Source organism: Nannobrachium achirus (assembly GCF_963921795.1).
Source record: "Nannobrachium achirus genome assembly, chromosome: 7".
Taxonomy (NCBI): Eukaryota; Metazoa; Chordata; class Actinopteri; order Myctophiformes; family Myctophidae; genus Nannobrachium; species Nannobrachium achirus.
Genome location: NC_137816.1, coordinates 35,117,100 through 35,144,685, shown reverse-complemented (window position 1 = coordinate 35,144,685; position 27,586 = coordinate 35,117,100). Strand labels below are relative to the sequence as shown.

Sequence of the window (27,586 nt, the reverse complement as noted above, 5' to 3'; positions counted from 1 at the left end):
CGACGGGTGGAGGGAAACACAGCTGTTGGTGTACAGGGAAAACAGTAGTGGGGACAGGACACAGCCCTGCGGGGAACCGGTGCTGGTGGACCTGGAGCTGGAAATGTTCTTCCCCAGCTTCACCCGCTGCGACCTGTTGGTTAAAAAGTCCGTAATCCACTTGCGAGTGGAGGCAGGCACTTGCAGCAGGGACAGCTGGTGCTCCAGGATGGATGGTAGGATGGTGTTGAAGGCCGAACTGAAGTCGACGAACAGGATCCTGGCATAGCTGCCGGTAGTGTCCAGATGTTTTAGAGTGTGGTACAGAGCCATGTTCACGGCGTCCTCCGTGGATCTATTCGCTCTGTACGCGAACTGCAGCGGGTCCAGCACAGGATCAGTAATGCCCTTCAGATGGGCCAGGACAAGGCGCTCCAGGACCTTCATGACCACAGAGGTCAGGGCGACGGGTCTATAGTCATTTAGGCCTGTGACCTTGGCCTTCTTGGGGACGGGAATGATGGTCGAGGCCTTGAAGCATGCTGGTACCTGACCGAGCTCCAGCGAGGTGTTAAAGATGTTGGTGAACACCGGGGCGAGCTGGTCAGCACAGTGCTTCAGGACGGAGGGGGAGACAGAATCCGGGCCGGACGCCTTCCGGGGGTTCTGGCTCCTGAACAGCAGCTTAACCTCTCTCTCTGTGACAGTGAGAGGTGGTGGGGTTGGGGGGGAGAAGAGTGGTTGTGTCCGGGGGGGGTGGAGGGGGAGGGCAGGGGGGAAACTCTCCCTCTCAAAGCGGCAGTAAAACTCATTGAGCTCGTTGGCGAGAGGGAGGTTGTCAGACGCCTGTGGGGACCTGGACTTATAGTTGGTGATGGTTTTAAGTCCTTTCCAGACAGAGGAGGAGTTCCCCTCAGAGAGCTGCTGCCGCAGTTTCTCCGAGAAGCGGTGTTTCGCCTCCCTCACCGCTTTAGCAAACTCGTACTTGGCTCGCCTGAACAAGGCCACGTCGCCGCTACGCCTGGCCACCTCCTTCTCCGACCGCAGCCTCCTGAGATGGGCTGAAAACCAGGGCTTGTCGTTGTTGTAGATCTTCCTGTAGCGGAGGGGGACACACACCTCCTCGCCGAGGCTGATGAATGATGTCACAGTGTCCGTGTATTCATCCAGGTTGTTTCCAGCCTCAGGCCCCGCCCACTCAACAAAGTCCTGGTCACAGCCCGCACTCTCCAGCCAGGCACAGAGTCGCTCACTTGCCTCACTGGACCACACTCTGAAACTCCGCACTACAGGTTTTGATATTTTTAATCTCTGCCTGTAGCGAGGGATCAGATGGATGAGATGGTGATCACCCCTGCCCAGAGCAGCACGTTGGACAGAATGGTATGCCTGCGGGATGGTACAGTAGCAGTGATCAAGAATGTTCTCACCCCTAGTAGCACATGTGACTTGCTGTCTGTATTTAGGGAGAGCCCGACTCAGATGAGCCTGGTTGAAGTCCCCAAGCACCACAATAATAATAATAATAATAATGCTTGGTGTCCTACTGTACTGTGTTTGGCTTTGGTATAGTTCTGGACAGCACAGGCATGAATAGGCATGTCTACTTGAAAAAAGCATACACAATCTACGGTACTTGCTATGTTAATTATTTTCCATCAATACAGTTCAGTGTTTAATTCACTATGTTCTCTCTTGTTTCAATTCAGCTGGACAGGACTGAGGTGATAAAGAGCAACCTACACCCAGTTTTTGCTAAGGTCTTCATGTTAGACTACTACTTTGAAGAGGTTCAAAAGCTGCGGTTTGAGGTCTATGACATCCACGGTGCACATAGCATTGGGACTCGAGAAGATGACTTCCTGGGTGGAGTGGAGTGCACTCTTGGTCAGGTACGTACAGTTTTGACTGACCTCATTGGGGATTTCTAATAGCTGTTTGTCAGAAATCTGGTTTGTGATCCAAATCCTCGGGAAGAGTGAATAATATACAGCCTATCATAGGAACAATGTTAGTTTTGTTACGTTGCGCTACTCTCAAGTATTGATCAAAGCAGAAAAAAAACGAGCACAACTCAATCCATTCAAACAGCAGTTTACCGGGTGCACAGCTCAACAAGACTCAATGTATAAAAGAAAGAATAGCTAGCACAATTACAATTAAGGCACGCGGCCCGGGCAGCAACACAGCCGTATTTCGGTGTCAAGCCGTCTTCAGCGTGAAACAAGTATTGACTGTGTACTGACTATCTATCTGTACTGGTCAAGGGCCCAAGGACAATCAATTATGTGTCTGTTCTGTTCCTTGCAGATTGTGGCCCAGAAGAAGATGGTCAAGCCTTTGCTGTTAAAGTACGGGAAATACGCGGGCAAATCCACCATCACGGTATGTCCCATACATCATGATAGTGACCTTTAATACTGCTCTGTGGAAGTAGAAGCAGAAGGCTGAGTCAAGTGCAGTTAATGTAATTGTTTCATCCAAGTAAATTAACTAGTGTGTTGTCAGAATGCTGACTCTAAGGCCTTGTGGAATTGTAGGAATCATGAGTGAACCCAAGTCATGGGTTGCAGTCATTGTGATTCAAGGAATCTGTGGGGTATAGAGTTTCCATTTGTGACGCCCCCTATAGTCCATGGGCCATACGAGTTGTCGGTATCAAAAAGGTGGCAAAGGTTACCATGCATTTTTGAAAAGCTCTATATCTGTAGATTATATTTTGGTATGATAACCCTTTCTTAGACACAGCTAAATTGGTGTTATCAGCCGCTAGAGTTGGTGTCCCATTAACTTTACATTACAGGGAAAAAAAGCAAAAAATTAATCTGCTTTAAGTAGCATAAGAGGGGTCAAACTAGGGGGTTTTCATGATGCTGAATCAATTGCAAGCATCTGTTTTGCACGAAAAACATTCCTGGGGCTAAAACAGCCCCCACAAAAGTGTGAAAAGTGATGACTCATCACTTTTCATCACTAAACCATAGTCTTGTGGGACAGTTTTTTGCCCAAGGAATGTTTTTTGTGCAAAACAGATGCTTGCAATGGATTCAGCATCATGAAAACCCCCTAGTTTGACCCCTCTTATGCTACTTAAAGCAGATTAACTTTTAGCTTTTTTTTCCTGTAATGTAAAGTTAATGGGACATCAACTCTAGCGGCTGATAACACCAATTTAGCTGTGTCTAAGAAAGGGTTATCATACCAAAATATAATCTACAGATAAAGAGCTTTTATAAAATGCATGGTAATCTTTGCCACCTTTTTGATACCGACAACTCGTATGGCCCATGGACTACTATGGCCAGAAGTGAAAGCGGTTTTGGCGGTGTGTTCTAATTTGGATTGATTTGAGGTTCATGTTCATGATTCATTTCTTTTGGTAAAATAGGACCCTCCCACAAAATCCAAGATGGCCGTGCTTTGAACATGGTCTATAATGAAGAGAATCCAACAAAAATGAAAATTAGACTGTATGTACGGTCCTAGACTTTAAGTAAAGTGGGCTGTTATACAGGTATATGAATGAGGCCTCTGACATTGAACTTCTGTACCAAGTGTGGTAACGCTTTATTTCTGAGATAAACATACCTTAATGGAAACTGACAAATGTCCCATACACACATGGGACCAGCTATTCTAATTCAACTAATAATTTCAATTATCCCACTATTAATTATGCCGTTAAAGTTTTTGTTTAATAAGTTGCAAGCACATGCTTCCTGATGAACTAGTTGATTTAACATATGACTAGTCTACATGGCGGCAAAACGGCAGGAGGAGCTAGTGGTGAATCAAACTTGTGGATATAAGAAGATGTAACATGACGTGTCACTATACTGCCATTCAGACAAACACAGGAGTTATTTTCCACAGTAAACTTGTTAACAAACCCTTAGCATAGCAGGCAACACTTTATTATACTGAAGAGGAGCAGAGAGGGTGTGTCAATAGAAGAAGGGCTTAAATCCTTGGGGGTGATTTACCTTTGGCCATGGTGATTGGTGATATGTATCTGTATTGATTTTACTCTAATTCAGTGTACACTGAATGTACGGAGTTTCTTCATTGTGCAGCACAGTATTCTATTCTATTCAACAGTTAGTTGAATAGAAATGACTTGTAATCGTTGAAGATCAAGTGATAGAGGTGGTTTATTCCTCTTAAACTCTAAATCATTGTACAAAAAATAGAGCATATAGCAGCTTTACAAACTAATAACAAGAGTTGTGCATAGACTGACTATTTTTGCATAATACTCAACCTATTTTTAGTTGTTTGCCTATCATGATGACATGCTCAGATTAGGAACGCTAGGATTCATGTGTCAAACATGTCTTCACATAGAGTGGTGTTGGTTGCATTTACTGTAAGCACCATTGACACATGCAGTAACTCCATCTGCTACACTTATGGTTGATTAAATTTGAAGAAAGAAAAGGGGGGGGAAAGATGTGCAACCGCTGTGGTCAGCTCATCTCGCTCATTGCTTCAGTGCAGTGGAGCAGTGAAAAGAATAGAACGGAGGAATCCATCCTCTGAAAGAGAGTAAAGGTGTAACACCCTTCTTGCTTATTGTCTCCACCAGCCGAAGGCTGAGGGAGAGTATGTTTTCCCCTCCGTCCGTCCGTCCGTCCGTCCGTGCGTCCGTGCGTCCGTGCGTCCGTGCGTGCGTCCTCGCAGTTTGTGAACTGCTAATCTCAGTCACCGTTGGCCCGATCGCTGCCAAACTGAGCACACACACTCCCTGGATGCCAATCTAGAACCTCTGCCCCACATTTTTCAAATCAGCCTCATGGTGGCGCTATAACAGGCCGATTTGTGTGGCCTGGTTGTTACCAGCTAATCTCCGGCGCCGTTGGCCCGATCGCTGCCAAACTGAGCACACACACTCCCTGGATGCTAATTCAGAACCTCTGCCCCACATTTTTTAAATCAGCCTCATGGTGGCGCTATAACAGGCCGATTTGTGTGGCCTGGTGGAGACCTGTGCTCGGAAGAGCACTGCTTCTAGTTCCAACTGAAACTGGCTCTTACTGCTACTTTTGATTGATTGATTGAATCATTTATTTGGACACAACATGAATAACATTGACAAGTACAAACAACACAGCATTGCAGCACAGTCCGGTTACACATCCAGTCCAAAAAGGAACATCCCAATAAGACCTTTACGGCTTTATTTACGTTGGAAGTCCTAATCAATTCCTCGCAATGTAGTACAAGAACAACATTTAATGTAATTATAAAATACATAATATGTACAGAGTAAAAATGACATTTAATGCAATTATCAAATACTACCCATAATTGATTGAAATATTTAACATGTAAATAATTAAATAGGCTATCTCTATAATAGCTCAATCTAAGGTTTGAATTTGAATATATTGACCCCAGAAGGTTGACTCATATGCATGTGCTACTGTTTATAGGCTATATCTTAACATACAAATTTCACAGCTTCAACTTCGTTTCAAAGATTTCACACATGAACGCAGACATCACTGGAGCTCTGCCATAGCCAGTTTTGCATAATGTTCTGCATGGGCTCACTTTGTGAACCATAGTAATGAGAGTAGAGAGGTAATACTCTCTCTTCTATGAGAGAGATGGTCTAGATCAGCAGAGGGTGCTGTGTGGTACTTTTTATTGTTATTTTTAAAGACAATCCTGACTCAAGCAGCCACACAAAACAAACAAGTAAGCAGTCAAACAACAGACAAGTTGGCGAATTCACCAACTTTGTATACGGCCTCCTATGATGGTTTTGTGGGTTATGTGGGCAATGTTTACTGTACAACACCAGACATTTAATTTGTGTTTCCAGATAACCACACTATCAAAGTGAAGCCAGGCCCGAGCCACTTGTCCCCGAGCAGCTATTTCTGTCTTAATGCAAATAAGTCTTTAATAAAAGATTCTGTGAAAGCTTCTGGCCACACAACTTTCTTAAAGCTTCTGTCAGGGTTGCATTTTTCAATTCAAGTTCAAAATGGGGACATGTATGTATAAATTGCTCTTTCAGTGAAGAGTTTAAATGCTGTATAAGTCTTGACAAAGGGGTATTAAAAACTGCTCACTTTGACATTTTCTGCTTTGCAAGTCAAAGTACAGCGTACAGACACTCTAAAACTTAAATCTCCAAGCGTCACTATAATCACATGGTGGGATGGCAAGCAAGCTAATCTGGAAACATGTGACCTTGTTTGTCTGGGGGGGTCTTCTCTATTCATTTTAACCTAATGTCTGTTATAACAGCATGCAGGGGCGTCACACCAAATTCTGGGCCCTGGGTACAAGGATTCACTGCGGGCCCCCCATGAATGTTAACTTTTGAAAAATAGCAGATATACAAGCTCACAGCGCGGCACCGAGTTTGTAGATCTGCTATTTTTGAAAAATTGTGAAAAAGTGTGCAAAAAAAACATGTTTCCATGTCAGTGATGCTCAAACCTTTTCATGTGAAGGACCCCCAAAATGATATGAATTTGGCCACGGACCCCCATCTCAAAATATTTAGCTCCAGGGACCCCCCCGGAAGCAAAATTTGAGTTACAAATGTCCGCTTAAAAAATACATATTCAAAGATTTGCACACATTTTCACGACTTTTCAAAACTTGCAGCGTGGCACTCGGTGCCGCGCTGTGAGCTTGTATATCTGCTATTTTTCAATAGCTAAAGTTACTAGGGCCCCTCCACCTTGGGCCCTGGTAACTCAGTCCCACTTTCCTACCCCTTGTGACGCCCCTGCCAGCATGTAGAGAGTAGTGTGGCATCATTTTGAGTATGGACTCTACTCCCACTAACACAATGTTGTGTGTGTGGTGTCATCCACCTGGAGAAGATGTAACTCGATTAGTATAGCTAAATTAGGATTAACAGGGTTATATCTTCATTTTCAATCCCATGAAGAAATAACATAGACATTATGTCAAAAGGATTTGATGTATAGAATGAGAACATCATCATTTCTGAGCTTCAGGCGTTTCATATACAGTATAGCCTATATATTCTTTACCCACGCTGTGCCAGTAAGATTGTTGTCAGTATAGATATTGAAATGTTTCACCATAGTAAAATCCTCCGTGTTGATTTAACTCCAACTATCACGTAGGGATGGGACGATACGTGATATTATCGTTTATTGTGATAAAAAACACTCCTGATAATCGTATCGTGGAGATTTAATTTATCGTGATATCGTCCTCCGTCATGCACTGGGATCAATTCACCTTTTATTTGCTGAGTTGCATACCAGTACCACTTTAAACCCTCTATTGGTAAAAGGTACTTATAATATACGTACTTTGTCTTTGCCAAAAATAGCCGATCTACAAGCTCACAAGCTTGTAGATCGGCTATTTTTTGGCAAATGTTCTGCCCGAGGAAAATGGATTTTGATTATCGCCCGCGATATCGTAAATCGCGATTTGTTTTGTCACAATAATCGTGATATGACATTTTCATATCGTCCCATCCCTACTATCACAAATGAATAAATGAACTCTGAGAATTTTACTGAGTACCAGGCAGGGGAGGAAATGTCACTGATAAATGTAATTTCTTTCTCAGGTGCATGCAGAGGAAATTTCTGGCAACAATGGATATGTGGAGCTCTTCTTTTGTGCCAAGAAGCTGGATGATAAGGTACAAATTATAGACATGGTTCATCCTCAGATGTCTTTTATCAACTATGGTTTCGTATTGCATTCATAGATAACATATTGTAACTGCTGTGACAAGCTGAGGCAGGCTTTGCATGAATAAATGTCTGCATGAATGTGTACAGTATACTCTACACGTGGGTACAGCATATGGTGGTAACAACCATTCATGGAGATTAATGTAATGGAGTCATGTTTTGTGAATGTTGAGAGGGAGATATTATGTAGGGATGTGATACTCTATGCTGTGACCAAGTATCCATAATGCATCACTTGCCCTGGAGCTCAGGAGGTATCATCATATGTCTATAGTAGTACTAGCAATCTCTTCTCAAATGTCTTTACAATTTTATTCTCTCTCTCTGTGTCTGTTGTTGAGAGGTGGAAAGGCAATATTGATCTACACTATAACCATGTGTAATCAATCCTTACATTTTCTATAATCTCTCTAACAAGGAAATCAATATGGCGTCCGAGGGGGTGGGGTGTATTTGGTAAAAGAAAACAGAAAACAACAAAAACATTGACTGAGATACAAGTGTCATAGAGATGATGACAGTATAAACACCTTCTTTGAGGTAACAATTTGGAGATTATTTTGAAAACAGGACAGATCGGATACGTACAGTAGTACGTTCGACAAACATGTCAGAAGGCTGCACCTCTACTGAGGGAAGAATTGAGACGTTTTATTTTTCTGCTGCTCTGGCAGCATGTCTGAGACAGATGCACATGTCCCTGGTACTGAATGGAGCGGAGCAGAGATAGACACAGCACATCCATCCCATTCAGCCTTGCTTGCTTTTTATGGCTTCAAATTGAACTTTTGGCTCTAATTCAGATTTTTTTTTCCCCATTGCAGCGCAATCCACAGAATGTATAGACAGGGAAGTGAAGTTTTGGTCACAGAGAGAGAGAGAGAGAGAGAGAGAGAGAGAGAGAGAGAGAGAGAGAGAGAGAGAGAGAGAGAGAGAGAGATACTGTACATGGCAGGTCTCCGAGGCTATTGCTTGGTTAAATCAGCGTTTGACCCACCATCAGGCTATTTTAGTTGGTGACATGGCAATCAGACACAAATATTCCTATTTCATTTTATGGCCATGACACAAACACATGGATGGAAAAGGTATGGGAATTGTTCACATCTAATTAATACACCACTATATTTCCAGTCACAGGATTACAAAAAAAGAAGAAATAGGCATACAGATGTGCCATTTCAAGACTTCACACATCCTGCCATTGGCAAGACAGTAGATTTTCAATGAATTGGCAGAACATTGAGCTTGTAGATCAGCTATTTTTGCTATTTTATGACCTTCTCTGACTTTAAATTTAGTTTAAATCTACCTATGAAGGTGGATTCAGCAGGATGACCCACAGTTTTACTACATAGAAAGATTTGCTTCTTCTTCTTATTATTATACTGACACCCTAAACCAGGCCGTCGACAAGGAACCTCCAGAGTTCTCGGTCGCTGGCGTTCTTTTCTATCTGCCACCAGGTGCATCCCAGTCTCTTGGTGTCTGCCTGGAGATCCCCCCGTTTTTGGGCCGACCTTTGTTTCTCTTTCCTTGAGGGTTCCAAGTCAGAGCCTGGTGGTGTTTGACACTGGTTTGAGTAGTGTGTGCCCAATCCATTCCCATCTTCTTCGTCCAATTCCGTTTGCTGTTGGGAGTTGTTTGGTCTTCATCTATAGGTCATTATTACTGATCTTGGCTGGCCAGTTTATGTTCAGGGTTCCTCTGTGGCATTTATTGATAAAGGTTTGCACTTTATTTGTTGTGGTCTTTGCAGAAATATTTGCTTTCTCACCTTTAACTGCCCCTTCAGTCATAGCATCTACTGCAAGGGGGACATTTATCATTATTGTCTTTTTTATAGTTTTAGGGGGAAATTCCATAAGGCAAAGATCAGAAAGACAATTCAATAAAGTAGAACATGTTCAGTATAAAGCAATAAGAGAGCATGCAGTGGGCTGCTGACCGTGGGGCTGTACCGCATGACCTTTTTGGTGTGCGTTTTCACACGTGGCTGGAGGCCAATACTTGACATTTCAGTCAACATTGCAACCGTATCTTGTAAGAGCTGTGAACAGAGATGTGACTTTAGGCTTTATTTTATTTCATTTACCCAAGCTGTGTCAGTAAGATTGTTGACAGTAGCGTATACGCTGACATGTTTTGCTGCAAATTGGCTTGAGGTTACTGTGTCATGCCAAGATTCCACAGTAAAATCCTCAGTGTTAATTAAAGTCAGAGAGTGAACAAACATAGCCAAAAGGACCCGAGGGTCCATTTGTTTCAAACTTAAGATTTTCAGTAGCTGACATCAAATACTAGAGAAGCCTACTTATTGGCCAATTTCACCAATTAAAAGATGTAACCAGTGATATGTTGCAAGACAAATGAATCCCATTGACGGGAGAGAAAAAGAGAGAGAGAGAGGGAGAGAGAGAGAGAGAGAGAGAGAGAGAGAGAGAGAGAGCAAAAAGAGCTGGGAGAAATGGGGTGAGTGCTGAATTAGACATGCCGGATGTCAAGAGGTCAGGAAGATTAATTACTAGGCTACTATCAAAGGAATCTGTCTGGCATTAAGATGACTTTGAGATGCCCATTACCCTCACATAATTTTAATGTACTGGCACATTATTTACACCACATAAATTCTGCCTTTCGTCATGATGGCAGTCAACACCGATCAACCTTTTGGTTAAGACAGCTTATCTAACAGGGGTGACAGTAGATGGGTACATCTCGCAAACCCTAAAGGTCATGTCTATCACACGAAATGAACAACTGTTATCTAAGCCCTTTACAAAACATAAATAAAAGTAGCAGGTCTACAAGCTCATAACACATCGCAGTGTGATGGGTTGTGAGCTCTGCTATTTTTCAAGTTTTGGGAAAATGTATGGGGAGAAAAGAAAGATTTCTGTATTTTTATTTAAGATTAATTTTGGGCTTTTATGCCTTTATTGGATAGGACAGTAGACTGACAGGAAATGGGGGAGAGATGGGGAGTGACACGCTTCAAAGTTCGTCCGGATCGGGAATCGAACTGACGGCGTCGCCAGTTCCCGTAACAGGCCAATGTGCCAGGTTGAAAGTGGTTCTAAATGACTGGCGAACGTGTATCATGTACTAGTACATGGTGGGTAAAAGTATATTATGTAGATTGATACCACATGATTATGATAATGGGGGTGACGAACATGTCATATTGTTAATGATTAAATGATGACAGATGCACTTGTGATACACATCAGTCCAAGCTGACACCTCTGGCTAGTGGTTGCCATGCCGACCAAAAGGGTTACTGTGACCTCACACTGGTCTAGTCCCTGTGGAGAAGTATCTGGCTAATGTGGTGAGAAATGGGACATTAGCTGTATCATTCCTCTAAAAGAGACACACAAACACACACACACACACACACACACACACACACACACACACACACACACACACACACACACACACACACACACACACACACACACACACACACACACACACACACACACACACACACACACACAGTAATTATGTCTTTTCTGCCTTGAGGTATCAATTGACTTGAACAAGCATGGCTTTTCTGAGCCGCTACTTGTGTCAAGATGACATCCCCGTCCTTATTTGATTTGTCACAGCAGTGAACAAAGACGTAAAATGTGAGAGAGAGACCAGCCATGAATTAAACATATATATGTTTTTCTATCTTTCCTATAAGAGACAATTCCTGCTACTGAGCGGACCCGAGTCATATACTCATGTGAAACATGATAATTCGATGTGACTGTCATCTCTGTTTCCCTAGGATCTCTTCAGTAAGTCGGACCCCTTTTTGGAAATATACCGCATTAACGATGACGAAACAGAACAGCTTGTGCACAGAACTGAGGTAAAGCCTTAGCACACCGCCTTGTTTGTGTCTTCTAATGATTTCCCCTCAGCGCTCTGCACGCAGTTCCCCCTTTTTGCTTTAATCAGTTTGGTTTTCCTCCATCCACAGGTGATTAAAAACAACCTGAACCCGGTGTGGGAGCCCTTTAAAGTCTCTCTCATTGCTCTGTGTAGCTGTGATGAGGACAGGAAGCTCAAGGTGAGTGAACCCGACGACTTCAATTTCATTGGATCCGGGACCTTCCCTGTCAATCAAAATAGCGCTGTTTGGTTATATATGTTTTCATCCTTCTAAATAGAGATCTTTTTGGTTTCAGCATTTTCTTTACTTTATATTTTCATGTTTTTCTTGCAATTTTTCTGATGTGTTGCTTCATACTGTAGGTGACAGTGACACACAATAGACAAGCTATATACATACATACATGGTGTCATAGAATTTTGTTAATATGCCAGCTATTCAGATTGGTCATTCGGAATTCATAGATTGATCACCAGTGTTCTGATGTGCCACATGTGCCACATGTGCCAAATGTTGCTGCAAATGTTATACTGGGTGCGTTAATATAGGTCAAAAAGATTATTATTTTTAAAAGGTAAAATGTTGTGCATGCGACAGTTTATGCGCCCAGCCCATGCACGCGCGCGTGCAGCCCAGGATCCAGCACCTATTCCTTGACAAATTAAGCACTGCCCACATGCATGTCCTTGCCATCGTTTCTTTTTTGCTTCTTACTTCATTTTCTCCCCAGTCGTTATGACAATTGATTTCCCCCACGCACATTTCTGTGTGTTGTAGCATGCAACATTGCTGTTGTATGCTACTGGCTCACCTGCTAGTGAGGAGCCCCCACCGGGAGGATGTAGAGCCTTCGTTCTACTCCTCCTGCCCAACACTCCCCGCTACCAGGCACTGCACCAGCCCCTACTGTAGGAGTATGTTTAGTGACAAATATCACCCTCCCTGCTCCCCTCCCCCAAACGCGGGCTAATAGCTGCTCGACAAATGCACCACGGGTGCGCTTGTATCTCCATATGTAATCTAAAGTTGCCTCTCAACACGTGAGCTTGTAGATCTGCTATTCCTTTTTGAAACATTTGCCACTTTTCCCTTCCAATGACATTCCCAACATACCGGTAGGGACGCCAGCCAGGTTGAAAACGTTGAAAAAAGTCTGTCTGTGAGTTTTATAAATATTTAACCAATTAAAAGTATTAACAATTGATTGTGACTAAATAATAACTGCTTTGGATCCATTGGAACACAGGTTCTCTCTTTCAATTTCCTGATGATACAGTATGTAAATGCCAACATGCAGAGAGTAATAAAGACATCTGTCTGTAGGGCTGTCACAATTATTACATAATCGTCTAATCGCAATTATTTGACATAATCGTGATTATTTTTCATAATCGTCATAATCGTTTCCATGTTGAAAAATGTTCATATACATATTTTTTAAGTAAAAAATAGTGGAAATAGCAGATCTACATCGCTCACATCGCGACGCGTTGTGAGCTTGTAGATCGGCTATTTCCACTATCAATGTTCTTTTTTAAGTACAAAGTTGTCAAATATGTCAGTCATTTCTTTGTATATTTAGGTTATGTGTCATATCTACCATGTGCATCATCAAAGCCTAAAAGCCAAACAGAAATGTGATTGTCAACGACCAAAACACAATTAAATCGTTAATCGCAATTATTTGAGTGACAATTAATCGTCAGGTAAAATGTCCTAATCGTGACAGCCCTATCTGCCTGTGTCTATTGCAGTGCCTAGTCTGGGATTATGATTCTAGAGGGAAGCACGACTTCATTGGCGAGTTCTACGCCACCTTCAGGGAAATGCAGAAGCTCTCCAGCGGAAATAAGGTCAGTGAATGATAGCTTTGCAGAGCAGGGGGAGAGACCCTAACCAGCCATGTGCATCACTAATGTGTTACTCGCTTTACTCTGAAGAACTCCATCACAGACCAGAGCAATGTCCTGCAGCTAGTGTGATATGAGGATGATATATTGCCCGGTGCAGGTGGCATAATGACATACTGTATTTCTGTGCCTTTTCAAACTCGACTATTTCAGGTGTCATGGGATTGCATCAATCCAAAATATAAACAGAAGAAGAAAAACTACAAAAACTCTGGAGTTGTCATCCTGAATGATCTTAAGGTAATGTCCCATGTCTATTAAAAAGGTCAGCTGTAGAGGAAGCTATACTATTCAATTATCCTTACTATGGTGCCACAACCGATGTATGATTTTTAAGTTGAGCATCATCAATCTCAGTTGGTGTTGATGTTTTATTTAGTTTTATCTTTTCTTTATTACCCTGTCATATGTGTATCATTGACTGTTTTTTCTAGATATACCGTTTATTTTTTTAACCGGAAAAATGTTTTGGTCATGCCACTGCTGTCTTGGCCTCTGCTCATTATTTGATTTTGATTAATTCGTGTCACTTTGTGGGATAAATTGACATGACCCTGGGCCCACTGACACATTGAGCAATGCCATGTACTGCCCATTGTGTTGATTATTTGCAGGTGTGCTTCAAATGGCTGTTTATAATCAAGGGATTTGTCGAACGCCTGATATATTAGTGTACCATTCAGCTATCCTTCATAACAGTGACGTGTGCTGTTTTACGACTTCATGCTTTTGAAACAGATTAAAAGTATTTACTTTCATCTGGCGTTATACCTTACAGAAGTATTATTTCTTGTCTTGCAGCTCCACAGAATGTATTCATTCCTTGACTACATCATGGGAGGGTGCCAGATCCACTTTACGGTACATTGATCAGCCCATCAGTAACACATCAACTTCCCTCAGCAGTTTGTAGCAACAGTGGCCCTCAAAGGGTACATGATTCATCCACCGCACTCCAATTCTCTTAGGCCTGAACACATTATGACGCAATATTTTATGCTTTAAATATAAAAAAATAGCAGATATACAAGCTCACAGCGCGGCACCGAGTGCCGCGCTGCGAGCTTGTAGATCTGCTATTTTTGAAAAACCGTGAAAATTAGAATTTTGACCCGATTCTATAAGTGTCTTTTGAATCCTTCTAAGATTTTTTGAAAAACCTATGTTTTTTATGTCAGCAATCTGGCCAGCCATCGTCAAAGAAAAGGTCCTTTTCACTTAACTGGAGCTCAGTTAGTCTGTTCTTGAGAGACTACTATGTCAGTGGTGCTCAAACCTTTTCATGTGAAGGACCCCCAAAATGATATTTATTTGTCCACGGACCCCTATTTCAAAATATCTAGTTCCAGGGACCACCCAAAAGCAAAATATGAGTTACAAACGTTCGCTTTGAAAATACATATATTCAAAGATTTGCACACATTTTCACAACTTTTTCAAAAATAGCAGATCTACAAGCTCGCAGCGCGGCACTCGGTGCCGCGCTGTGAGCTTGTATATCTGCTATTTTTCAATAGTTAAAGCAGTCAATAATCCTAGGCCTAAATGGGTTAAAATCTGTCTTCTGCGGTTAAGGTGTCATTGGAGATAACATGCCATAGTGGTAGAACCTGCTTGTTATAATATAACCTGCTGGTCCATCAAAAGGCTATGTGCAGTCATTCAGGTCTGCATTATGATTAAATGTTACATTCACTGAATGTGAAAGATAACATATTGTTCAAATAGTTTTTACCCCAGACATTATGTTAGGTAAATAGTTTTTCCATATGCACCATATGCACCATATGTACAGACTGTTTTCTTAGCTGGAGGCTTTTTGGAATTAATTCAAATCTTTCTCCAACACTGACCCTTTAGTTTGCCCTTCATGGTGCTGTATGCCTCTGTCTTATTCCCTTGACAGATTACTGAGGCAATGAATATTAATGATGACATCTACATCTATGGTAGATTTAGTGCATTGCAGTAGCTGCTTACATTTCTGTATATCATTAATTTTGGAAGTTGGAACACATCAAAGAAATGCTAAATGTTAACTTTGTGTACACGTTTTGATTCCAAACCGTGGCAACCTTAGCAAAGTTGTTCTCAAAAGTAAATTTTGACCTAATGTAAATTCAAGACCAAGTCTGGTCTCATATAGGTCTTAACCATATGTGTGGTGGCTTAAAATATTCGGTCTATGATCTTTTTTTCGTACGATCCCTCCTAAATACACCCACATACAGTAGGCCACTGTATGAATATGCATGTCTTCAGAGGTCAGAATATATGGTGCAGAGCTACATGTGGATTCGTTTTTTATCCGTATTGCTATCTTTCTCTAGGCCTCCAAAGCATCATGGGACTAAATGATTCTCTCCAATCTTAGAAATACGTATGCTCCAGTTTATGTGACTTATGATATGAGCTTGCTGGAGGAAAATGACCAAAATTCTGTATAATTATTATTATTATAAAGGTAAAGCCTATTATTATATGATTATAATTATATTTTATATAGTTACTTAGTGCATACTAACTACTACTAATGATACTACAACTAATAATTATCAACTCTGTCCTGTATCTCTGTAAACGTATCACTCTGCCTTATGTATACGTTATTGTACCTATGATAGCCTACAGTAGCAATGACCACCAGCTGTCAGAAACAACAGTAAGGTTAAACGGCATCACTTTACTACTGGGTGAAAATGCATCATGACTTTGACGAATCTATTGGCTTTGAACAAATTCCTTTTATTACATTTTTGATGACAGTGAGCTGATGAACAGCTTGCACCTAAAAATACGCCAAATGGGGCAAATCAACTGAGCATCTGGATGTGCTAGAAAGGGAAAGGAATGAAGGAACTCATTTCATAACTAGAAAAAGTGCTCTTCGGAGCACAGGTCCCCTCCAGGTCAGGTAGGTTATGTGGTGGCGCTATAATAGGCCGATGTGAAAAGGGTGCCATTTCAGGCCTTTCATGGCAATCAGATGCTGTGTTCATGATTTGAGGCATTTTGTTCCAAAAATATGTGCGCTATTATAACAGGCCAATGTGAAAATGGAAAATTTTGCCCTGAAAATTTTAAGAACAAAGGATGGAGCTTTTTTCCCTTGTTTTCATGTTTTCTTTGACCTTTCCTATCAGGTGGCTATTGACTTCACAGCCTCCAACGGGGACCCCAGGAACAGCTGCTCGTTGCACTACATCAACCCCTACCAGCCCAATGAGTACCTGAAGGCTCTGATTGCAGTGGGGGAGATCTGTCAGGACTATGACAGGTTTGTCAGCCTCTCATCTCTCAATATAATGGGCTTATCAGTCTCTGCTGGATGGAAATGGAACTATTGTCAACTTTTTAATTCCATTTGGTCAGAATATCTTCCTAAAGTGAAGTTCATCTTCAAAAGGATTATTTTCACTACTCACCCCATGAAGCCTTGAATTCATGGGGATCTTTTTTTTTATTTTTTATGATCCAATATTCCAATATGTTTAATTAATAGACGTAAATAGGAGGCCAAGCTAAAAAGAGCAATACTAGTGCACAAGGCCGAAGGTTCACAAACCTGCCTTTACAGTTACATCATCAGTAGACAGGTTTGGTCATTTAAAGGTTAGCTAATATGATTGATGAAGTAACATTGGGCCTATTCCCAACGTTACATCGTCAATCATATTAGCCAATCAAATTCATTTATTGCATTTACTGTACTGAAAGGGTCAGGACACCCTGCCTCTTTTTTATTTGATCAGAATTCAGCTATGAAAAGAAATCTAAAATGTAGGCGTGGTTATCCATTGTTGTGGGGAAGGGGGCGGAGTTGAGCGTGCATATCATTATATTCTGAATCTACACGACAGAAAGCTGACCTCAGTGAAAATGCGAATTTGCATTTGTAAAAATTATAAAAGTCTTCTACAAACAAGCCGTCAGAGGGTCTAACTTTCTCCTCCCGTGCTCTAGACATTTTTACTGGCTATGTCCTGCTGTCTAATCCACTGGAAGCACCGGGGCACTGGTAGCACTGTTAACTGTTCAGCATGACTTCTCCCCCCTGCTCATACAAACACACTGTGTGTGTGTGTGTGTGTGTGTGTGTGTGTGTGTGTGTGTGTGTGTGTGTGTGTGTGTGTGTGTGTGTGTGTGTGTGTGTGTGTGTGTGTGTGTGTGTGTGTGTGTGTGCGTGCGTGTGTGCGTATGTGTGTGTGTGTGTGGTGGTGATACAAATTGCCGAGCTACAAGCTCACGCGTTGACTTGTGAGCTTGTAAATCTGGTATGTGCGTGCACGGCCCCGTATTTTTTTAAATTATGAATGCAGGAACAATGGCTATTATTTCAGTGTGTTACATTTCAAGAAGAGACAGGCTATAGAACGTAGAATCCCCATCGATTATGTCATTGGCAGGCAGGGTTTTGAATTGTCATAATAACCCACCAATGGGGGCAGAGTGATTAGAAATGATGCCATGTTTAATGAGCAGCATTGTTGAGAACCAATTATACAACATTAGGGTTGTGCATATCTTCTAAGCGTGTAGTACTGGGATCTAATGGCTTGTGAAGGAACTTAAAAAAAGAGGGAGTCTGTGATGTAGACCGGTCCTAATCTGTTGAGAGCTTTATAGAGAACAGAATGACTGTGGAAGATACAGTGTAACTATAAATAACAGCCATGTTGCCTGGTTCAGGGGTCACTCACTTTGATAAAGGGCACAGATATGGGAAAAGAACATGTGTATCCACTCAACAGATTCCAAAGTCTCAGCTCACTGGCGCAGCTTTGAAAGCAATGTACTGTATTCTGTCCTGTATAGCCTATACACAGTAAAATCATGTACATTTCTTTATTTTCCCGCCCTTTTTATCCTCTTTCAATTAGCCAATTTGTTTTTATTACCCTCTTTTTTCTCCCCAATTTAGTCGTTATGCCAATTGATTCCTCCCCATGCACAAACATTTCCACGTTGTCACTGCTGTCATATCCTACTGACTCACCTGCCAGTGAGGAGCCCCCACCAGGAGGACGTAGAGCCTTCGTCCTACCCCTCCCACCCACCACTCCCCGCCGACATGTGCCGTCCTAGCCATAGGAGTATGTGCAGTCAGTGACCAATATCACCCTCCCCACCAGGGACGTGCAAAGAAAGTTAGAGAGGCAGGGGCTTAAATGTCTAAAAGGGCCTTTTGGTGAAAATATCGAAAATAGCAGACCTCCAAGCTCACAACACGTCGCGCTCTTTCGAACGACCATCATTTTCGACCGAAGGGATAGCGACTCACTTCACAGAGGTTAGGGTTAGGGTGAGGGTTAGAGTCGGGTGTCGAAAAGATGACATGTAGTAACAGCGACACGCTCCCGCTGCGACGCGTTGTGAGCTTAGAGGTCGTCAATTTTCGATACTTGATACCACTCTGAACCAAGCATAATGAAGTCAATACTGGAGATGTGGTGTATGGCATGGATTTCATGGAATTCTTTCAACATAAGATCCTGCAATCTAGTTCAGGAAAAGTTGGACAAGGCAATTCTCTTGAATGCCGCATTCAGGTATGGCATGGAAAGAGGGGCATTTGCATTTCTTTCATGTATGGTCTGGAAAGGGCACTTTTTACAGAAGGATAAAAGGGCAGGGGCTCAAGCCCCCTTTGATGTCTATGTGTGCACGTGCCTGAGTAGGAGTATGTGCAGTCAGTGACCAATATCACCCTCCCCACCCGGCTTCCCACCACCAAACACGGGTCAATTATGTTCGTGCAGACGCTCGACACCGGATGCACCACGGTGGATTTGACCCCACAACCTCCATGGTGGTGGGCAGGACTTTACTACTACGCAACCCCAGCGCTTATGCGTGTTCATTTCAGTCAATTCTGGTGATTGTTAGTGTTAATTAACACTCATCCTACTTATCCAATGATAAAAACTGTTCCCTCGCAAACTCTGCTCCCAATCCAGCTACTTATAGGGCCTTAAAAGGACAACTTTGCTTTTTTACAACAAGGGTTCATATTTTAGATTGTAATTAGAGAAAAGAAAAGACGAGTGTTAAAATGTTTTCATTTACTGCAGAAGAGGACATGCGATACGGGCTAAAAGTGGCACACAGAAATGATAGTCACGTGACTTGAGAAATGTCAGTAGGCTGTAGAGTCAAAGTTGAAAACAGAGGAGGTTGCAACTTTCAATGTGAGAAGAGAGAAGTGTTATTGTGATCACACCTTTTCTGTGAATTAAGATTCATCTCACTCTCTAAATAGTAAAGATTAATTTATTCTGTGTTGCGTTACTATTTTTTGCTATTGTGTCTTGCAGTCATACGCTGATCATCACCAATTCTTTAAATATCTGGGACAGTATTCTCATGAGGGTTTAATTGGTCATGTTCATTAGTAGGATCTTTTTTTATGTTGTACTTTTCTGAGGGAAGATCCTGTCATCTGTAGAAACTAAGCCAATTGAGGATTAGCGGTCGGACTTGCAATGTATGCATATCCACGTTACAGTCAGTGTCTGCCTAATTATAGCATCCAACAGATAACAGTAGAAACACTGAGAAATAGTAGCTGGCCCATGCAGTTGCATCATCTTTTTGGTGTTTACGTAGGCATTGAAGCGCCTCTTACATCCAAACATGCCTCTGGGTGAACTGCTACAGCGTGGGCTGAGCAGCATCCCCTTCATAAGCAGGGACTGTTATTCAGGTACCAATGTGGGCAAGCAAAGCTCTTACAGTATAGTGAATATCAGGTGATGGGATGAGCAGTGCGTTGTGGAGCTTGAGTGGGTACCTTTTGTCTGTGTGGGCAGAGGATTGTTTGTCCTGCTGAGAGGGATATTATTATCGGGCACAACCCACAAGTGAAGCTCAATACTGGCTCATCATTTGATGAGGAAGTGAGGATCTATAGGCCGCTCCATTGTGAATTCCTAGGGGTAAAAGGACGACTTCACCACTTTTCCACCTATCTTCATTAATTGGTCCTCATGCACTATGTTCATGATATATTAAAATAAAAATAAATCTACTCTTCTGTGTCTCATAAGAGGGCTGTGGGCAGTTCAGAAACCCACCTACCAGTGACCTCATCGATGGGGAATCCAAGCTAATACTAACAGCAGGCTTTCTATTCCTGAAAGGTTACCATGCTACTGTATAATGGAAGCCGTTGTTCTCGCAATAATACAAATCTAAATATTAAAAGAAAAATCTTGTTTATATTTTTTTGTTGCTATTTTTTCGTGAACATCAGTGAGGACATGAAGATCGGTTCAAAAGTGGTGAAGTCGTCCTTTAATTCTCAATATGTTCCTGTGTATTCACCTTAAATTGCAAAATCCACAAGCAGCAATGGCCCTCTTATTAGCTGGATCAGGAGACTCGCACACTCTCATCTTTTCGATGATGAATGTGTCACATTGAGTGGAAGTTCTGTATCTTCCGAACCTCAGGCGGTAGAGAGGAAGTCATTAAATCCATATTTGGATGAGACTCAAAGAGCTCAGAGATAAAAGACGGCCCAACTTATTTATGTATGTCTGAATACTGTATAATGTTCTCAGTTTTTTAGCTTCATCTTTTTGCATTCAAAGTAAAATATTGTGGCTGCCGTGTTGTTATGACAAACATGTATGGCAAGGGTCTTCAACAGGGGGTCCTGGACCCCTAGGGGGTCCTCAGAGTTACTATAGGGGGTCCTCCAAATCTTTGTGTGATAGAAACCTTTTTTCTCCACTTTTAAATTAACCACTTGAACCCTAGTGTCCTTATTCTGAGAACTTTAGCCAAAAATAGCAGATCTACAAGCTCACAACGCCTCACGCTGCGAGACATTGTGAGCTTGTAGATCGGCTATTTTTGGCAAAGAGGTTTGGTGTAGAGGGGAAAAGAGCAGACTAAGTACAGAGTGAAAGGTAACGTTTATTAAGTATTGACAGTTCAAGTGTTTAAATATCTGAAAACATAAATTGACATGAATCCAAAATACACTGATGACTGTGCTGTCAAACATTGAAACTATATGCAATCTCTGAAAAGGTTGTGTGGGTCCCTGCTTCATCTCTCTCTCAACTAAGGGGTCCTTGGCCTGAAAACGTTGAAGACCCCTGATGTATGGGGAGGTAAATAACAGCTGCGAGAACGATTGCAGCTGAGCTGGAGCATTCAATTCTGGATACTGTACATGATAGTGTGTGTATTAGGTGACCTAAATCTGTTCTGCCTGTTAGATAATATGCTGTCCCACTACTTATCTGCATTGTGGAGTAGAGTGCTTAGTGTCGCTCCAGCAGTGGATTGACTGATTATTTTTAATTTGCTCTCAAAGGAAATGTATAATGTATTGAACTACTATTCACTCTTGCTCGACTCCATCTGTCCTGCTACTGCAGGTTATTTTAAGTGTTTTCCGTGGGGAAACCTGGGGATCCACCATGGGATTCATTAGAAGCTGGATTTACCATTAACAGCCAATTTGTGAATGCTCTGTAAAAACCCACATGGCCAACATGGGATCAGGGATTTAAAGCACTACTAAACCAAAAGAGAACAAGCAAGTCTACTTTACTAGGATAAAAGTACACAAAATATTACATTTGATTATTTTAACAATATTGTGCTGGCAAAAACGTCCTGCTCTCAGTGTTGTTGGAATGATAAACATAACAATGGCCGGGTTTCCCTAAGCGATTTTAGCCCTTCGTAGCTCAAGCATGGTCGTAGAGACATTTTCCCGGGTTTACATGGGTTCGGGCAGAGCGACTTATTAGCCCCTACAACTACACCAACAATCAGATTTCACAAACAAAGTGCTCAAACCTGTCTAAATACGGTACAGCATTCTATAATTACCCGTATCCTCCGCGTTCTTTAATAAGAAGCCTTTTTATCCGATCCTTTTCTGTGTTTCCTTGTGACACTGAGATGTGGGCGTGGCCTTGCAAAAGTGGGTCCGGAAAATACATGGAAAAACAAACAAAAAAATCACACTCGTGTGAACTGAGCGGTGGAGGCTGTGTGTGTGTGTGTGTGTGTGTGTGTGTGTGTGTGTGTGTGTGTGTGTGTGTGTGTGTGTGTGTGTGTGTGTGTGTGTGTGCGTGCGTGCGTGTGTGTGTGTGTGTGTGTGAATGTGAGTCTGAACAACAGCGCCCCTCCCTTAACATGTGTGGTCAGAAAAGGTTACTGCAGGCTACAGACACGCATACCCACACACACGGCCACGTATAGGAGCGTTGTGACCACCGCTCAAAAAACAATTGGATAAAGAACACAGAGGATACGGGTAATTATAGAATGCCGTACTGTATTTACTAAATACACCTGTCTAAATACTATTTAGACAGGTGTGAGACTTTATTAAGCACTTTGTTTGTGAAACCTGAATGTTGGTTATAGGGGGCTAAATAAGTCGCTCTGCCCGAACCCACGTAAACCCCGGAACATGGCGGTCAAGGCTTCGGTCTCTACGACCATGCGTGAACTACAAAGGGCTAAAACCGCTTTGGGAAACCCGGCCAATATCTTTGTTGTTTGCACATTTGAAAGCAGAGTTAGAAATTGCTTCACAGAACATAAGATAATTGTCTCCACCAGCCGAAGGCTGAGGGAGAGTATGTTTTCCCCTCCGTCCGTCCGTCCGTCCGTGCGTCCGTCCGTGCGTCCGTGCGTCCGTGCGTCCTCGCAGTTTGTGAACAGCTAATCTCAGTCACCGTTGGCCCGATCGCTGCCAAACTGAGCACACACACTCCCTGGATGCCAATCTAGAACCTCTGCCCCACATTTTTCAAATCAGCCTCATGGTGGCGCTATAACAGGCCGATTTGTGTGGCCTGGTTGTTACCAGCTAATCTCCGGCGCCGTTGGCCCGATCGCTGCCAAACTGAGCACACACACTCCCTGGATGCTAATTCAGAACCTCTGCCCCACATTTTTAAAATCAGCCTCATGGTGGCGCTATAACAGGCCGATTTGTGTGGCCTGGTGGAGACCTGTGCTCGGAAGAGCACTGCTTCTAGTTTAACAATGGGTTTCTTTACTTTGACAAATGCTGGAACGTATTCATCCTAATTTGGCAAACTGCCTTGGTGTAACAGGGCGTAATAATAGTGTAGCTTTAGCAATGTTTCCCTTGGTGTTTTTATGATTTTGTTATTGTTCTGTTTTGTTTTTCTTTTTACGGAGAGCATCAGAGTAGGCAAGTGTAGTCCCATAGGAAAATAAATGGAAACATAGAACATTAGAGCTCCATCTTCCAACATTCATGAGATGAATTAGATCATTTTCATGCCAGGAATTAGTTCATGGGAAAAGGTCTTGATTATTAGCCTCTAATTGTGATCAATGGCCATGAATGAAGAAAATCATGTATATGCAATGGAGAAGTCGATCCCTTTTAGTGTTACGAATTGTCAAAAGTTTAACAACAAGTGTTTGTGTTAAGAGTCATAGACAATTCATAATTCAAAGCTCACTATGTCATCTGCAGTATTAGATAACGTCCATATATCCTCTCCCTGTAATTGTGCAATAAATATTATGAACTGAACTTCAACATGTTATCTCTGATCAAACTGTGCTTTGAAATATGTTTGATCAGAGTTAAATACATGTCTTGGTATCTGGGGGATTCATCAGAGAAAGCTGACTGCAGGCAAAGAATCGTCCTTGTTATCAGGGCCATAGATACATACAGAAATACATTGCAAATGCATGTTGTTGTTTTTTTTAAACTCATTTAGTATGGGATTTTTGTTTTGTACTGTATGTTATGCTCTGGTTTAATGCATTTCTTTACTGCACTATTTGACTAATTGGGTAGTGCTATATCAGCACACACAAACAGTATAAGTTTTTTAGATGAGATTCCACACCAGTCCCAACAGAGATCAGCATAATGACCTGATTGAACAAGATCTGTGAAGTAAACATGACCAACAGCCTTAGGTCAGGTCTCAAGCTGTCCTCCCATAAATGTTCAAATTGTTCAGAAGTTTACTTACTTCTTCTCGTGAATCCCCTCTGATTTGTTAAGATACTGTATGCCACAATAAGATGAAATAGACTTTTACTGTCCCTGTGGGGGAAATTATTTCTGCACACAGCGCTGCTGTACAAGTGCATTACACAATCAATGACATTATACCTAGTATATCGCGTAAACAAAAACATTACACATATCATTCATCATGACAGATACTGTAGGGACATTCTCCTGGAAAAAAAACACCTGTTTCTTTGATTTCAGGGCATAATTGGTGAGGGCATGTTTTATGGTTGTTGTTTTTTGGTTCTTCTTTACATACTTTCTCCTCTACGGTATGCTCACGTGGCCATTGTCAGAGCATGAGGTACCCACCCATACACTGTTCTCTTGATGGTCATATACAGCACTTCTCAATGTTTTCATTAAGGACACACAAATTAATATGTATTTGGCCACAGACCCCCATATGATAATAGTTTGTGCCAGGGACCCCCATACAAGATTTATATAATAATATGTCCCTGGACCCACTTTGAGAACCACTGATATACAGAACATATAAACATGCATGTACAGTAAGGTTGGATGATATACATTTTAGTCGAAACTGCACTGATGTTCTAAAATAGCTACAGTATTTTTGAAATATGAGGCATCGTTGCAACATTGTTCATACAGTATATATTTTTAAGATACACATCTGATTTTGAGTTGTTAACAGTCATCCATAGACCAGTGCTGGATGCTTTTTCTTCAACTGTATTTTGGCAAAAGTATGATGCATGCCAAAAAGACAAAATACAGTCATCTTAACATGCATCAAGGTCATTTCATAGAGATTGCATTTTTGTTCAACTCCTATTCTTCTCCTTGAGCTCACAATGAGCTGTATGGGCAAAGTGTACACTACAGTATGTACACTGCTTTCCGCATGCAGGGCTTTGATGTTTGAGCCGTACATCCACACCTCCCCCACTTGCCTTCCATCCATCGCTGCAAAACCGCACCACCACAAAGGATATCTCCTGTAATATCAGCCAATCAGAGGGGCAATGTTACGTTAAATCACAAAAGTAAAAATAGCACAAGAATCTCCATACACAGGTGCAAATAATGGCTTCGGGGAGAGTGAAGCAAATTTAAAATTGTAATGCGGTGAGTGTTTCAGCACATTTTAATTAATCATTAATACGCTTGAAAAAGCAGGAGAGTTGCCCTTGGAAAAGTCAATAGATGAGTATTCTCATCAATATTTTCCATTTGATCAGTGGGTAAAGTGTTAACTACAGCGACTACTACAGCGAAATGACTGCTTCATTTATTTACATTTCAGTGACAAGAGATTTTCGGCTTTGGGATTTGGTGCCAGGATTCCTCCCAATTATGAGGTATGTGTTATATTGGATAAGTATTAGTTCATTCATACCGGTATGCATTTACAGTATACACACATAGGCTACTGTACAGTATGCTCACATTTTGATATTTTAGAATAGGAACCATGAACACAGCACCTTCAAGGCAAGCACTGTGCTATATTGTTTATAATCTATGTGTTGTTATTACTGTGAGCTTGTAGCTAGTAAAAATAGTAGTCTAATTAAAAAATAAAGAGATATTTACTCGTGACCCATAAACATGTGTCCGCGGCCCACAAAAGGCTCTCCAACCTAGCGTTTGTGAAACAGTGATTAAGCGCTGGTATTTTCCAGTGCCCTGGGACCATGCATGTTTGGAAAGCTGATTTGTGTGACCTATTTTCTGACACAATATGTCATTTTGTCAAAATGTAACATTTAAAACTCCTAATTGAGTGTGTTTATATTCATACACAACGTCTTATTTAAATATCACACTGCCTTGGAGAAATACCATTTTGTGAGGAAATTACAATATTGGCTTCACGTGTTGATAAGTAGTCATAAGAATTCATGAGGTAAAGGCATAGATTGTTTGTTTAAGAAAATTGGACATTGAAAACCAAGAGACTACAGTGATTTTAAATAACAACAAAAATAAATGGGGTTGACAGACAGATTATACAGACAGGGACAGTCAATCATTCACACACGCACATGCACACATACATTTCGATCCCTACATTGCGAAGACATTCCGTCTGCTTAGATACCTTCCATTAACTCTTAACCACTGTAATCACGGTGGTTGCTAGCTGATTGATAATAATGCATTAAATTAATAATTGCATAACATTTCCTTTGGCAGTGATTGCCATGGAGTGAAATTACCGTTGCCTTATTCTGAGCGATGGGGTGACAGCCAATTATTTATGCTAACTGAGTGTTGCATATTCAACATAAAGGTTAATGATTGTTAGCCCTTTGTGGATGTTCAAAGGGCCCCGGCATATCGAAGATTGAAAGCCAACATAAAAAGCATTATTTCTCATCTACTAGGCACTGTTGTATTTATTTGAAGTTGGTTAGAGGTGGTGCAAAGTTAGATTTTCTAACCATGCAATAGGCTACTGTATGTGAATAATCAGTTCAATAAACATTCCAAATTCATCACGGTGTGGTGAAAGACCTTAATTGTAGAGCGTGAAGGCTACTGTGAACTTTTGAAAGGCAAAAAGTACATTCAAAACGGAAGTGTCAAAGACCCCGCACACATTAGGGACTCTTGCCTATATTCAGAATAGCAGAATCTGATCATTTGTATTTGTCCACCCACAGGTGTCTCATGACTTTGCTATTAATTTCAACCCAGAGGACGATGAATGTGAAGGTAAGGGGGACATGGCTTCTCTTTATCAATATATCATATTCACATGTATTCAGGTGCATTCATGTGCAATAGTGTATTCATGTGAAGGACATTCCTCCAATTCAGTGACTTCATTTCACTTGGCACACAATGGATCTCTGTCTACTTATTCAAAGATGTGTCCCACATACTTGCATTATGTGCATGTTAAAGCCCAGTATGTTATGAAGCCCACTGTCCTTTGACAAGGCTTGAAAAGCACTTGTAGAAGGCACAGCTGGCTTGGTCTCAGTGCAGCACTAGGCTGAAGATACTATATTTGAGTTCAAGCTTCAAGCACATCATCAATAAACCCTCAGAACAAAGCACTCCTCCGCTCAAAAACGCTTTCTCTGGA

The 27,586-nt window shown here is 41.7% G+C and overlaps 1 protein-coding gene across 1 annotated transcript in view; it reads left to right on the top strand.

The window, feature by feature from the left end:
- Positions 1-27,586, top strand: part of cpne7 (copine VII) — a gene marked incomplete at both ends in the record, with an annotated part of 47,767 nt that overhangs the window by 15,468 nt on the left and 4,713 nt on the right. Inside the window, 11 exons of the mRNA XM_080729754.1 lie at positions 1,689-1,871; positions 2,290-2,364; positions 7,553-7,627; positions 11,464-11,547; positions 11,659-11,748; positions 13,326-13,424; positions 13,635-13,721; positions 14,283-14,342; positions 16,625-16,758; positions 25,796-25,850; positions 27,159-27,210. Of these exons, the coding sequence (XP_080585880.1) occupies positions 1,689-1,871; positions 2,290-2,364; positions 7,553-7,627; positions 11,464-11,547; positions 11,659-11,748; positions 13,326-13,424; positions 13,635-13,721; positions 14,283-14,342; positions 16,625-16,758; positions 25,796-25,850; positions 27,159-27,210 (994 nt within the window). The remainder of the gene's footprint in view (positions 1-1,688; positions 1,872-2,289; positions 2,365-7,552; positions 7,628-11,463; positions 11,548-11,658; positions 11,749-13,325; positions 13,425-13,634; positions 13,722-14,282; positions 14,343-16,624; positions 16,759-25,795; positions 25,851-27,158; positions 27,211-27,586) is intronic.